The sequence below is a fragment of the Anser anser genome, assembly GCF_964211835.1.
Source record: "Anser anser genome assembly, chromosome: 2".
NCBI lineage: Eukaryota > Metazoa > Chordata > Aves > Anseriformes > Anatidae > Anser > Anser anser.
Window position 1 is genome coordinate 137286877 of NC_139721.1, and position 14969 is coordinate 137301845.

At 41.7% G+C, this 14969-nt stretch overlaps 1 protein-coding gene across 10 annotated transcripts in view; it reads right to left on the reverse strand.

The window, feature by feature from the left end:
• LOC310895707 (putative acyl-CoA dehydrogenase 6) overlaps nt 1-14969 on the reverse strand; it is an 89177-nt gene that overhangs the window by 7868 nt on the left and 66340 nt on the right. For 8 of the 10 annotated variants that reach the window (XR_014580881.1, XM_083827316.1, XM_083827314.1 and 5 more), the window contains 4 exons: nt 13351-13518; nt 7540-7713; nt 626-787; nt 333-483 (listed from right to left, as the gene is read on the reverse strand). Coding sequence is in view for 9 of the 10 variants with exons in the window: in XM_083827316.1 (XP_083683442.1) it covers nt 333-483; nt 626-787; nt 7540-7713; nt 13351-13518 (655 nt within the window). In the remaining variant the exon portion in view is untranslated. The remainder of the gene's footprint in view (nt 1-332; nt 484-625; nt 788-7539; nt 7714-13350; nt 13519-14969) is intronic. The other 2 variants (XM_083827319.1, XM_083827318.1) reach the window with 1 other exon arrangement.

Below are 14969 nucleotides of genomic sequence, written 5' to 3' on the forward strand. Positions count from 1 at the left end.
AAACACGGAGTTTACTTTCTTTACCTGAAATTCAAGCTAACCTGTGGGTAGTTCAAACCCCATAGTTGTAGTTTGGCCAACTGTTGGCAAAGGAAGAGCCAGCCTACTTCCCGACACCAGTCACCCCCACGTCAATGGGACAGGGGGTGCCATTTTGTGGCATGGTCAAGGACTGCAGTCAGAGCTCCAACATAAATCAGTGACAGGCTGTTCAGTGGGACAGTCATCAGCCAGGAGCTGGTGGCCTTTCCGGTGTGTGATCTTTTAGCAGGGTATTTAAGAGGGAAAATTGCAGTGAAGAAACCTCCTACATTCACCACTCACTCGCTTACCTGTAAAACCTGCTCACCAGCACCTCACTGGTGAATCCCATTCCTCCCCAAAACTGCAGACAGCTGTCAGTCACTTCACGGGCCAGACGACCGGCCTTTAGCTTAGCCATGGAAGCAAACTTGGTCACATCATTGCCTTCCACATAGAGAGCTAAAAAATGATGAAAAAAGCACAGTTACACAAGGGCACTTATTGACCACTGCCTGGCAACCATCTCCCCATATTCCTTCAGCCTGCCAATGCTCTTTGCATTAGAAAAAACACGTCTGGGAGGGCAGATGTGGGCGCTCACCAACAGTGCGGTACAGCAGCGAGCGCAGCAGCTCCAGTTCGGTGGCCAGCTCTGCCAGGCGGAAATGCACGACTTGGTTGTGCAGCACAGACCGGTCAAACACCTTTCGCTGGCGAGTGTACTCAATGGTTTCTTGTATTATTGTTTCCAGCGGTGTCAGGACTTCACGAAGCAAAGCACAGAACGAGACATAGCTTTACCCAGATCTGTTTTTTTCCTTCCTGTTGAAAACGATTTTTTTTCCCAATACAAACGATACATTTTTCCAAACAATACATTAGGTTTCCTGAAGTAAATTATTCCATATGCTCAGTTTGGGGTGCAGAATTTCAACTCCTAAAAAAGTCTGGCATTCCCTTGTACCTTTGAAAACAGATTCCTTATCCTTATTCCACCTGAGTCCCGAACTGCCAAACTCAGAGGAGAATGAAGGGGAGTGGGAGGAATGCAGCAAAGTCACAGAGAGCAGTACATAATAACAAGCATGTAACCCTTACCCTTAATATGCCATCTGGGGCTCTACCACAAGCTTGTGGAACTCCTGCTTTCCATGCTACCTGTGTCCTGAACAGCAGAAATAATCCCAAAATAAAATCTGAAGGCAGGCAGTGTGCGCATTGAGCAATGCTCTAGAAATGTAAATTCAGGGAAGCTTTCAAGGAAGAAGGCAGAAATCTATTTAGAGATCAAGGAAAGTGAACAGACTCTGATTACATTCCATGATCCAATCCCAATAAAGAAAGGAAGGAGAAAATATGAAGCTTCACAGCCCCTTTTAGTGAATCCTAAGCTGTGCTTCTAATGGAAGCAGAATCAAAATAGGACACAGCTGGAAAACAGGTGAGAGAGATGGGAGAGACTGCTTTGAAGTAAGTGAACTAGTTTGCTGCATTTTTTCTATTCTGACCAACCTTAGAGCGACCCTGTTTCAAACAAGAAAAAGGAAGAGTGTTTTCTTTCCAAGACAAACCAGCCTTGAAGTGATGGGATGGGCTTTCAGTCTGTCGCAGCTTTGCTAGGACAACAGCAGGTGCCGAATTTGTGGGGAATTTTGTTTGGCAAACGTGGGCCCATGTCATTGTGGCAAGCAGTAGGGAGAGTAGAGAGAGAGCTTACAAACCCATCTGTTTGATAAGTACCACATTTTCTCTTTTGAAAATATGCGTATCCACATCCACACACCTTTAGAAACTGAAAAACAAAAATCTGTATCTGAAATGCAAAATTCAGCCAGGCCTTGGACTACTACAAAATCCCTTTTCCCACCTGCCATGGCTCCTGGAGGTACCCACATGCAAATTCCTCACAGGAGCCCGGTGTGCTTCCATTCTTCTTTTTTGCATCAATATTGAGACCACCTCTACTTAAATTTCATCCCTATACTGCTCTCATATATCCTCATATACATCCCTATACTGTTCTCATATGCAGACTTTGCTTCCCACCATGGTCATTTACTAGCTCTTCCACAGAGCACTGCTTTTTGCATCCTGTCCCCACCACATCCCATGAGGTGAACGCCTTTTCTCATTCCCTTAATATTCTCCCCCCTTTCTTAAACAACTATCCACATTGTTTATTTCGAAAAACAAACAAACAAAAAAACCCATATATAGTAAAGTCTTGTTTTCTTCTGTGTAAATTCTGTGCTGCCACTCTAATGTTGGTTTTCTGGACAGGAAAATAAATCGCTCTCTCCAGCTACATTTCTTTTACAAAAGGAACACCCCCGTTTTCCCAAAAGACCACGTAACACAATGCTGTAAGATGTATGATGCTAACAGCTTTTTTGCTTGTACACCTATGGTCTCCAGCTTGGAGAGATGCTACAGAAAAAGCAAGAAGCGTCCAGGCACCTCTTGCTCCATACCCCAAACCAGGAAGCATGAAGCTGAGGCTGTGCTGCTGGGAGGGAAACCAAACAGTACGTGCCAGTGCTAGGACAGCAGAAGAGAGGTGGGAGGGATAAGGGCATGGGATTAGGCTTGAATAGGTCTGTCAGGGCAAGGTGCTCCAGCATGGCTCATTTGGTTGCCAGCATCCGGATGGGAAATGGCAAAGCAGCTGCAGGACTGGGTGGGAAGGAGCAGAACAGCACCTGCGTCAGTCCCGGCTGCAAAAGGGCTGAAGATCACAATGGGGTTTTGGTCCATCTCTGCTCAGGCTGTCACCACGCACCAGGGCTGGGAGCAGGAAGCACGGGAGGGTTGTTCTCACCGTGCTTACTTCTCTGCTTCACTGCCTCCTTCCTGCCCCATGTCTCAGCTAACCCATCCTCCCTTGTTTCCTTGGCTGTCATCACTGCCCTTCTGCTTATTCCAGGAACTGCCATTTGCACACAAAAATAAAAAGAGGAGATTTTCTCAGGACAGGTATTTAGAGCTATAAGCGTAGCTCTGAAATGGCAAAGCTTGACTGTGAAGCAAACAGCAATGAAACACAGCATGTCATGAATACCACGACTGCCAGCAGCCCATTACAACATAATAGCACAAAACACTTTGCCAGTTGCATGATAAATATAGAGAAATGACATTATCACCAGTGAAATTCATTTTCTCTCTAAACTTTCATTCTTTTACTGTACTGGTGTGTTTGTTTCCTCTTTTGTCATACAATGTTCTTCCCATCCTCAGGCAAACCTGGCCTCAGGCTGTCTGACTGACAGCACACGCAGGAAATGTCACTCAGGGGCAGGATAGGGACCATGCTGTCTACCAGATAGCAGAGCATTGTGAAAGCTCTTGCAGTTGCCAGATGCAGAACAATCTTTTCTTCGTACTTCCATCCAACTTACATTTTCCCACTTGAAACTTCTGCTCACTGTAAACACACTTTGCCTTGCTATTTCTCCACCCAACAAAAAAAGGAAACTAAAACATTTTTCTTACGCGGTCACTGATCCCTCTCTACTGAGCTAAACAATCTGTCTCTTACGGACGTGGGTTGCCCATGCAAAAGGATCTGTCATCCTGCTGTGACTCAATGGTGCTCATAAAACTCAGGCTACAGGAGCAGATAGAAGTCATTAGAGAAGTGCCATTCTGCTCTCTCACACACATGCTGAACTCCCTCTTGGCCTCCAAGTGAAGCAATTCACAGGAAAACTGTTTGCTTTTTGCCATAGTAACATTCCCTTCCTGTGGTCAGGGCAACAGGTCCTCAAAGTGATGGTGTTTGCTGAGTGTCACAACACGGGAGAGGTTTGTGGCAGCTCTTCCCCTTTAATGAAGCAGGAAAGGCAATGACTTTTACCAACGGCTTTGGTAACATGCCACTTGGAAGAAAAGAGCACACCTGTGACCAAATTTTGCAAAGTAAAATTCTTGAAAAACATAGGCTTGATAAAAATAAAAAGCCTTCCAGGTAATTCATTTTCCATCTGTTTTAAATTTCTTTCACTGAAAAAATATTTTAAAAGGAAATAAGAAAAAAAAAAAAAAGAGAGAGAAGAGAGAGAAAGAGAGAAGGAAAGAGAGAGAGAAAGAGAGAAAGAGAGAAAGAGAGAAAGAAGAATGAGAAGGAAGAAAACTCCCCACACACATTCTAATACTTGGCCACAATGAAGATAACCAGTAAACAAAGAGAAGGCTAAACCACATTATATTTCATACTAAAAAAAACTTTATAAAAGGAAAAACAAAAAAACAACGCCCCCCAAAACCCACCACCAACAACAAAAGAAAAAAGGAAGGAAAGAAAGAAAAGAATTGCAGTGGCATTGAACTGCCTCTGTCAAGTTTTAGGAAGCAGCTGAAGCAAGCAAGCTAAGAGCAGTCCTCGAAGTGTTCAGAAAAAAACAAACATAATTTTCAGTGTCACACGAATGGTCGTGAATTGGGAAGGCACAGGAATGTCCTTCTGAGGGCCAGAAATGAGGACTTGGACAAACACACGCAGACCTAATCATGAAATTACTGAAGGCATGCACATAGTCTTGAATACTTGAGCCTTCAGCAAAACTCTTGTGGTTGCACCAATGCAAAACTCTTTGCAGGACTGGAAGCTAGCAGTGCCTGTAACATTGTGGTGTAACAAACCACATCCATCAGGCAAACGTCTCTCTTCTGAACATCAGTTACTCTGACAAACTCTCTCATTTACTACAACTGGTTTCTTCTGAATTTTGTAATGTGACAAGAGACCTATGCCTTGTTCCTGCTTCCAGTGCTCTTCAAGCATTTTACGTCAGATCGTCAGTGGATAAAAGCAAAAATGACCCAGAGGGCACAGCACGGCCTGGTTCCTTCCTAGCAAAGACACTGTAGGATGGAGCTGCATCTCCCTTGGTGGCAGCAGGGACCGAAGATGCCCTTCCCAGATTGCTCATCGTCATTCTGGCAACAAGGCAAATTGGAACCTGGTGTCCCGCTTCCTGAACGAGTGCATGGGCTGCCAGGGTGTTGTGCAAAGCTGGAGAGCACCAAGCTGCCGGTGGTTTTGAACACAAGTGATCTCACCTGCTGGGCTTTGTGTTTTGATGCTGTCACCACGCATCACTCTCGCCCGGGGCATGACTAACACGACTCTGCTGCCCCGGGAATGTCACTGCAACCTGGCGTTTATGATCGTTTTGTTTAACACAGACTCCAAACTGAGCATACGAATGCTTAATCGAGCCCTTACGGTCTGTGTAAACTTTGGTTATGTTTCAGAAGTGGCTTTTTGCTTTGAGGAGGAAGGGACTCTCACTTGTTTGCTGCAGCAGGGCTTGTGGTGACCAGCCACGCGTATGAGGAGAGGTGAAATACAGCTCTCCTACAGCTCGAATTACCTACAGCTCGAAGGTAATTAGCACAAGGCACAGTAGATCTACATAAATTAAAAAAAATCCCACAAAGATTTCAGTGGGGCAAATTCTTCTGTTCTGTTCATAAGCTCTCCTAACGTGACATGGTAACTGCTGTTTGATAGCACTGTCATTGATTAGTGAAAGACTTCTTTTTATGTTGATGAAGCTCACAGAGAAATTAGATGGTAAAATATGTCTGCAGAAAAACAGCCTCCTGCCAAACTGCCTGATTTTCTGACTCCTTTAGATTAATCCCAAGCTTTGGAAAATATATGTTTGTGATAAGCAAAGAAATCTGAGGTCAGATACTTGAGGGACTTCTGATGGTGGGCACCAGAAATACAGGTCGGTCACCTTGGAGGCATAAACACTCCTACACCAAGGCTACTACTGTACTATCTACCCCCAAGGACCGAAAACTGCTTTAAACTACTCTGTTCACTGGATCTGTCACATTTCTGCCTAGGCAGGAATACTCTTTTCCTCAGGATTTTCAAAACTTGCCTGTTCGAGGCCGTGAACAAAGTGATCAAGCTTTGAAATCAGCCTTGCTTTCACCAGGAGGCACGATGAGGGGACCACCAGAGACCCCTTCAGACTGGAATCATGTGGCTCTCCATGACTGCCACCTGAACATGCACTGTGCCTGCAGTGTACGCCAGCATCCAACGCTTGAATGGTGATGGCTTTGTGCAAGCAGCTCTTCAGCACAGGCTCCAGGCCTCCGGCACAGTGCTGCCGGCAGAGCCAAGGCCACCCGGCCTGCGGAGGCCATGGCGAACAGGCACCTGCAGCTCGCAGGCAATTACACCCTGACTGCCTGGTGCTTGGGGCCCTTGTGTAAATGAGGAGGACAGGCACAGGCTCACGGGACTATTCACCTTTTAAAAACAAGGAGAGGAGAGAGGCCAACTGCTCTCAAAACCTGGAGCCCCTGGTTACAGCACTGTCCTTGGTAAGGCAATTCCCAATTCATGCTTTTAGTATTAGGCCTAGAGACTTCATGTGGAATGATCCGAACTCATTTCATCTCCATCCCATGAATGCTGTGAACACTGCAAAAGCCGAAGCAGTACAGGGCATCTCATCCTTGCCAGAGTCTGCAGCATTATCCTGTGCAAGCCTGGCCTCCTACTCTTTGCTACAACAGCCCTCACATGTACCATTTATCTCAGACTGAACTAAAAACATTGGCTCAAACCAAAGGTGTTTTAAGCATTTGAACTCCAAAATATTTGGTCTGGGATCAACCCATAACAGGGAGTGATTTTTTTTTTTTTAAATTTGGTCACTGAATCAGAAAATCACTCTGTACAATTCCCCATTCTCCAGCCACACCAAGACAGGAACAGGCAGTGTATGCACAGAAGTACAGGTCTGAGGAGATTATTTACACAAACCTGAAATTTAAAGAGGACCAATCTTCAATCTTCTTATAGTGAACCACATTACATTTAAGTTAAAGAATCAAATGCTATGGGGTAAGGGGAAGGTTAGAAGGCTGAAGATACACAATCCAGACTTGGATCTGGTTATCTGGAATATCCAGAATCTGTCTATCTCAAACATGTGGACTTGGGTATGGCCTGAGTTGAGAGTAACAGAAACTCTGTAGCAGCAGATCTTCAGGGAAACGAATTTGGTGTTGTATCATGTACGTCCGATGTGTATTGAGACAAAACAGATCTGTAAAAACAAAGCTATTAAATCCTGTATTTACACAGCCACTAAATTAATTATCTAAAATCTAGGATAAAGATAAACATCATTGCTTACTGCACTACAGGAAAAGTCACCATTCTTCTATTTCATGCCAGTATTTTTATACCCTTTTACTACATCTGTAGCCAGCATAACATGATGCTGTTTTTTCTTATCAGCAGAACAGGCTGAAAGAAAGAAGAAAATCAAAAACAGGCTCTGTGATACCTCACAAAATATTTTCTTTCTGTTTCAAGCTTTCCTACTAAAAGGGAAGGTTGTCTGTATTCAGGCTATGACAGATTTCAAAAACAGGTTGTAAGAGGTCATAATTTGCAATAAAAGGAAAGTGCTATTAGTCATGCAGTAAGGGTGACCCCTGTGCTCCTGCCAGGCCCCAGCAACACGAACGATGACTTACCAGTGGCTACTCCCCACAGCCGCTCTTCTTGGAATTGCAACATCTGATATGTAAAACCCATTCCTTCCTCACCGATGAGGTTTTTGCAGGGGACTCTTACGTCTTCAAAAAAGATCTGAGCTGTGTCTGATGACCTCATGCCCAGTTTGTCTATCTTCTTAGCAATGTGAATGCCTGAAGAAAAACATGATATTAATCTGGAATTTAATAATAAAGTTGGCTCATCCCATTTTTAAGAATTTTCTCCACTTTATTTGACTAGAAAATCAGACATTGCAATTTTAAAGGTCTTAATTTTCCTTATGTTCCCAAATATTGTTTACTAGTAGTAATCTTACTTCATGTACGTCTGGAAAACATACAATATTTATTCGCTTATGTTTGATTTTTAGTGCATTATAATAAAGTGTTGGAATTCAATTTAGCAGTATTTGCTGAGTGCCTGCACTACAGTGAAATAGTAAATAAATGTTTAATAATGGCAGAAAACAGAATTATATATTAAGCTGCAACTAGAGAATTTCTACTCATGGAAATTCTTTTCCTTCTCTTTCTTCCACATTTATCCTTCCCTTTCTAACCCATTCTGATCTCTTCTGGTACCTGTAGAAGAAAGGGTTTATAATCAAATCTTATCACTCTCTCCTAGTAATAAAAAGGTTAGACTCCAATTTATAAATACAAGCATCCAACAATTCTGTATCAACTCAAAATTTTGTTAAGACTACGTATTTTATGACGGCATACAAAGACTATTTAGTGCATTTAAACAGTCACAGAAGGGTTTATAAGGATCGTGATTCATTCCTTGAAGTTTTTATGTTGACATCCTTGTGAAGAGGGTATGCTTTCCCACTGACTTCCCTATACAGCATAGATTCTGACCCAATGTGCAGCTGTCTGTTGGAGATGACTGATTCCTGTAGGGAAATCCTGTTGCAATCTCTATCCAGATCTCAAAACTGCTTCAGGTTTGGCCACTTCAGCTATGTAATCACACCAGGAAGGAATCCTTCCTGTTTTATTTCCCAGCGAGATTTTTTTTTCCCCACAAGTTCTTCCTTGTTATTGTTTAGATGCAAGCACGGCTTACCGCTGTGCCATAAGAATTAGACAGACATCAGTGATTTTTGTGTTATTTCCCTTTAAGTCTTCAGCCTTTATCTCCTTGTTTTTCTGGGTTTAACACATGAAAATTCTGCATGGAAATCAAGAATGCTTCAGAGGCAAACTGAGGCCAACAGGTAGATATGAGGACCTGTGCAAAACATGCCGATTACATCTGCCAAGTCAACATGGGTAGAAGAAACATTCTCCAAATCAGTTTCTATGGGTTTGACAGAAAAGCAAACATTTTGCTATCCACAGACATGCTATTCTAACCAATTTTGTGACAGAGTGGGATTCTGGTATTTTTTTTTCCTCTTCATTCTATTTTTTCCTATCCTATACTACTCTCTAACACAGCTTAATAAGAGTTGGTCACTGCACAAAATGTTGTGGTCCCTCTCTGTACTTCCTTGGCTTCCACACCTCTTTCTGAATTAAAACAGGCCTCTCAAGCTCCTGGTGACAGGAGGCCTTCAGCCATGTGAAAATTACTTTGGTTTTGGAGGCAGAAGGAGTTTGCAGTCATTTCCTTCAAATTCATCCTCTCTGGCAGCACTGAATAAGATTATGGAAAGTTTCATCTCTCAGCAAAGCAGAGATGAAATACTGACACTATTTCCAAATGCCAAGTCTGCTCTCAGAAGAATATCCACATCGACTTCCAGACCTTCCACTCAAGACTACTCCATCGGCCAATCTATAAACAGATAATGTGTTACGAATATTTCCTTTGATAGCTGTTCAATGGAGGAAGAAAACTGGAACATCTGTATAAAAATCCTTGACTTTTGGATTGAAAACTATCCAGCAATTTGCACCCAGTCACGCCAGAAAAGCATTTGTGGTTTGTTTCTGTATTAAAATCAGAGTTAAACAAACACACACTGAAACTATCTACAGGCCCAAATGATTTCTGGAACATCTTTTCCTGTTGGAATATCACTGCTTGGTTTCTTTGAGAGTTTCAGAGATCATGTCTTTGGTCTGCTTCCAGCTGTCTTTTATGTAATCATTGCTCCTTGCCCATGTGAAGATGCACTTTCTGCTTTTGTTGCTGGGATGTTAACTAAGGACTCTGCTAGATGAAGTGCAACTACTGCAGTTCTTTGTACTGCTAAATCAGTCCTACTGAGTGCTTCCCCAGGCTCACATAAGGTAACAACTGCTGAAGAAGCTCTTACAGGTCTGGTTAGAGTTGCTAAACATGTTAAAGACTTCCATCCATACTTCTTACAGATTGGGCGGTGTGTTCAAGTTTCCTGAATCTAGCAGCATTGCCTCCTTTGTTGAGCCTTACCAGTTTCACTTGCTCTGAGATTCTTTTTTCTCATTCAGAAAGAGGCCGATCTCCATCAGTCTCACGTAGTGTCTGTTGCTAGCATATGCTATGCTTTGCATTCTCTCTTTTTTGAAGACACTGATACATAATCGTCTCTCTAAGATACGGACATCAAAATCTTCCTTTACTTCATTTAATTATTTTAATTCTCTTCAGAAGAAGTACTATATACTTAAAATTATCAGCAGCAGTAGAAATCATTTGCCCAAATAATTCCCAGACTTCGTCTGCATTAAATAAACGACAAGCTATCTAATAACACACATATCTCAGTCTAGCAAGGCCAAGTGCCTGCCTTACTAAAATCACTCTAGCAGAGCCATTTGTACTACTTCTGCCAATATCACTGAGATGGATTACTCTATCTCTTCATGGGCAGTTCTTTCCAGAACTTGTTCTTGATTTTTCACTTTCTCCCACTCCTCCAGAACTTCTGACAATCTCTTTTTAGTTCCTTTATTCTATCTTGGGAGAAAGGGAGTCGCTCTCTCCTGCCACCATTTAGTGCCATTACAAGTGGAAAGAGACACATTTTAAATTGCAACTTGAGAAACATGTTCTTTCTCCTTTCCTGGATGCTCTTCTCTTTATTATCTCCTCTTTGCAATTTATCCAAGTACTATCTCACGACTCACAGGACAAACCAGTGCACAACTATGTCCCAGACTGGGGCTGCAAGCCATTTGTCTATATATCTTACGCACAGACGCTTTATACTGTGCTAGATTCTCTTTCATCACATGAGAAATCGACTTTTTTTTTTTAAGACATCATTAGTACGAGGAGTCTACACCTACCTAACCACAGTTATCAAAATTCCCTTTATAAGAGAGGTATTCAGAAATGTTTGTCAAATCAAGGCCATGATTTTCTTCAACCCAGAGTAGACCCTGCACAAACCTAAAATTAGAAGAAGCAAATCCCACTTTATATCTCTAATAATTACTGGTTGTTGAAGCTAATAATTTGTTTCATACTTGTCATTTTTTTCCTTACCTCACTTTCTGCATGTATGAAACAATTAGGTTTTTGTGAAAAACGCTGGACTCCCATCTCCTCCCAGCTGCTAGCAAGAAATGAGTTACCATTGCACCACGGATCTCTTCAATGCCCTGCCACACAGCCTGGAGACTGCAGCAGTTAGTCAGACATAACACACGCCTTCTCCACTGCACTTGTTCTTGAGTTTTGACATACCTACACCTATAGATGCTTGATAGTGCATCCTTCTGCGATGTCCTCTAGACACTTCCTGTACAGTCTTGGTCTGCTGCCCTGTAAAGAGTGTGATCTTTGGCAGACACACATCCTTAGGATGTAACATAGCAGCTTGAGCTTCCTGCTCACATCTGTGTCAAATGGCAGCCTTTTTCATACTTTTCCTCTTTGTTTCCCTGAAAAATTTCATTTCTGATGTGAAATTCCACCCACTGAGCACAATCAGCCATCTCAATACTTCAAAAGGCCACCAGTCAGGGTACAATGACCCTTCTGGAGGTCCATATCTGTATCTATCACACAGAAAAACACTTGGAGGTCTACAGTTTATATTTCTAGGAAGATTTCTACATCTCTGTACATCAACTTCATGTGACTCTAGCAATTTTTTTTTTTATTTTTCGAAATATGTCTACCACAGGTAAAGCAGGCTTGTGTATAGGTTGTGTGGCCTAACAATAACCCCCCATAAAGCTACAATGATTCACAGGTCTTTGTTGAATTAGCAAAGTACCTGAAAACCTCTGAGTCAATTTGTGAATATTTGATCCACCTGTAATAGCGGGTTGGCTGCTTTGGTATTTCTGGAGAATTGACTTCAGAGAAGCAGTATTGCATTTGCACTCTGACTTTTTCATGAAAAAGAAAACTCAACTCTTTATGCAGATGACTGATAAGTAAGGTCATCGGGAAATTCTGGGAGATTCTGGCTCTGAATTACCACATTCATTCATCACTTATTGGCCAAAATCAACAGGTGAATCAGCTGAGTCTTCTGAGAACTTCCATTCAAAGCCGGTTTTGCATGAGCAGTTGTTTAGAACCTCACAACCCACTAGCTTAATTCCCAAAGCACCTTGCTTCCTTCCTTGACTTACTCCGTATTCAAATTCACTTGTAAGAAGCTCTAAGGTGCTCTAATCACTCTTTTGCAACACTGGAGACCTGAGATTTTGTTCTCAGTCTGAACCCTGAAGTAAACACATAGACATTCACTTCACTACCATGGTGACTTCCCTACATGTTAAATGCTGATAATGACATGTATTTCATGCAAAATATACTCCAAATTGAATGAACAAAAATGCCACACGTTTTAATATTTTCTTGTCACCCATCATCATATTTATCATGCCAGTTTAAAGATTAGAACTTCCTAAGAATCACTAGATCTTTTTAAAAGAGAAAGACTATTTTCTAGAAATTAGAAAACTCAATTAATGCAGTTAGGGATACCCTCATTTATTTTGTGTTTTTCAAGGATGTTGGAAGCCAAAAAGGTTTAAAACCTTTCAAAGGTGTTAAAGCTATTCAAATTTAAATTTCAATAGCCAGAAAATTCACTGTAAAATGTTTCTGTCAACGTAACCTTAACTTTATCCTCTTTTAATGATGTCCTTTATGCATACAATAAAATACTGCCACAGCATCTGCAGACTACTCAGGAACAGACCCCATGTGGACACTGAAACTTATACCTCTTAGGTCAGGATGTATTTCTTCACTGTCTTCACCCAAACTACAGTTTAAAAGTATTTGGGAAATATAATTTGAGAACACTTTACATATTGTTCATATGTAGCAAAGATCTATGGAAATTGAATAATATGTTATTTGTTTTGAGGACTATTTGGAACTTCAAGTCTTTTCTGGACAGAAAACCAAAATAAAGGTTTTGTGGAACTTCTTCAAAACTAAAAGACATTGGATGTTGTAATTAAAAAAATGGCTCTATTTTTAATGATTTATTTAAGGCATTAATTTTCTCCTTGGCAGTGATTTAACTTGTCGATTCATTCTCACAGAAGGTTATGAAATACTCCCATGTGAATGTCTCTGAACAGGTTTTCTAAATTTATTTTGGGGAAAAATAACTCTCCACATAAAATGGCTTGGGAATCCCAAACTGAAGTCTGTGAAATGTTCGATTTCCTTCTCATTTGCTTTTTTCCCCTACTTTTTTTTCGTGGAAGTGTGGGTACAAATGCATTTCAGAATCAACTTAGTATGACAATGAAACATTTAATTCAGAAGAGCATTTATGGGTGTAGTCCTTTATCTTAAACACCTTACCTTCTTGTATCATGCACACACAAAAACACCAACAAAACCAAATTAGAAGAAAAAAAGTTCTTTGTTATTACCATGTAGATCCATTGGCAGACATATGAGAGATTTATTTCGATGAGGAGGTCCTTCACTCGTATTTGCCAGCAGGCACATCCAGTCCGCCTGGCACCCAGATGTCGTCCACATCTTACCACCATTTATGACATATTCATCGCCTTTCTTCACAGCTGTTGTCTTGATATCTATTTCAAAACATAGGAAATGGTTATTCTTGTGAAGGAAGGATAAGCTGGTCCCTGCATGACTTGCTGAGTCACTCCCTTGCTCTCAGACAGACGGTCAACACTCACCCCCTTCACTTTGTGCCCTCCAAGCCCTCTAAGCCTTCCAGGCGGGAAAAGGCAGACCCACCTGGACAACTCTCTTTGAAGACAAGCCAGGGAAACCAGACCACTTCTCTCACCCTCCTTTAGGTGGAGTCTTCATCCCAGTGGATGAAAGCGGAAAGCTCTCTGTAAGTAAATTTGGTTGCCAAAAACTCAGGCCAGAACTATTTCAGTCTGAGGTGATCTATTACGCATTTCTGTCACTGTGTACGTTAGTCACCGAGGAGGCCATTAATTTCAGAGACCCAACTTAAACAAACACAAGCCTCAATATCTGTGTATGCATAAGGATATATATACATGCACTTCCTGCATGCTGTAGGTCAGAATGGCGTAATAAATTCAAAGATAGTAAGCTTTTAGAAGGCAAAGTTTAAATCTTAAGGTTGTCTGTACATGAAGGAGTTCTAAACACCTGCTACTTCTACCCCAAGGCATAAAAAAACCTGATGCTATTTTCATTCATGAGTGTTCACATCACTGCAAGCAGCCCTGGATGCAACAGACAGCAGGAATGAATCATTAGTTACTACTTACACTCCAGCAGAATTTCCAAAGAGCTGGCTTATCTCCCCTGAAATTTAATTTCTTCCACTGAAACCCCAGCTAAGAAGGCTCTCTAACAGGTATCTAGCTTTAAGTTGGTGATGGTATGAAAGAACCCAAGCACACCCCCAGTAACACTTGTAAATCTAATGACTATAAAGTGCATTACAGCCCACCTACTGAGGCAGCAGACTTGAAGGGTAGAAGTCAGACACAAAGTGGAGTGAGCAACCACAATAAAGTCAGCTGGTTATACCTTCATACACACCCACCTCAATCTGCACATGAACCTTCTTCCCAGAGCCTGTAAACTCAAAACAAATCAAAACCATAAGCCTGATCTTCATTTGCAGGATAAACCTCGTGGCTACCTGTGGATGAGGTCAGCATGGCTGAAAGATTTGTTAGTGGAGAAATGGGAAAAAATGGTGGGAGAAAATTGTGTGATAGTGTAAGAGAAGGAATTTGCAGATATAGCTATAGATAAATGAACTTACAAGAGTGTAACGATGAACAGCGAGAGCTGTTCAACAACCAATGTGAATAAAACCAGCAGCAATCTCGCTATTCATTTAATGAAAGGGGTATGCCAAATCTGTCCGAAGGACTTGACGTGGAATCTGAATAATAATGAAGGCCAACAAAGTGAAGGAATCCGAAGTACTGATGCTGTTAATATATGACACAGACTCTGGACAGTCATATACATGGAGACTAAACAATACGCGAAGGACACAAAAGAGCAGGAATAAGAAACATGG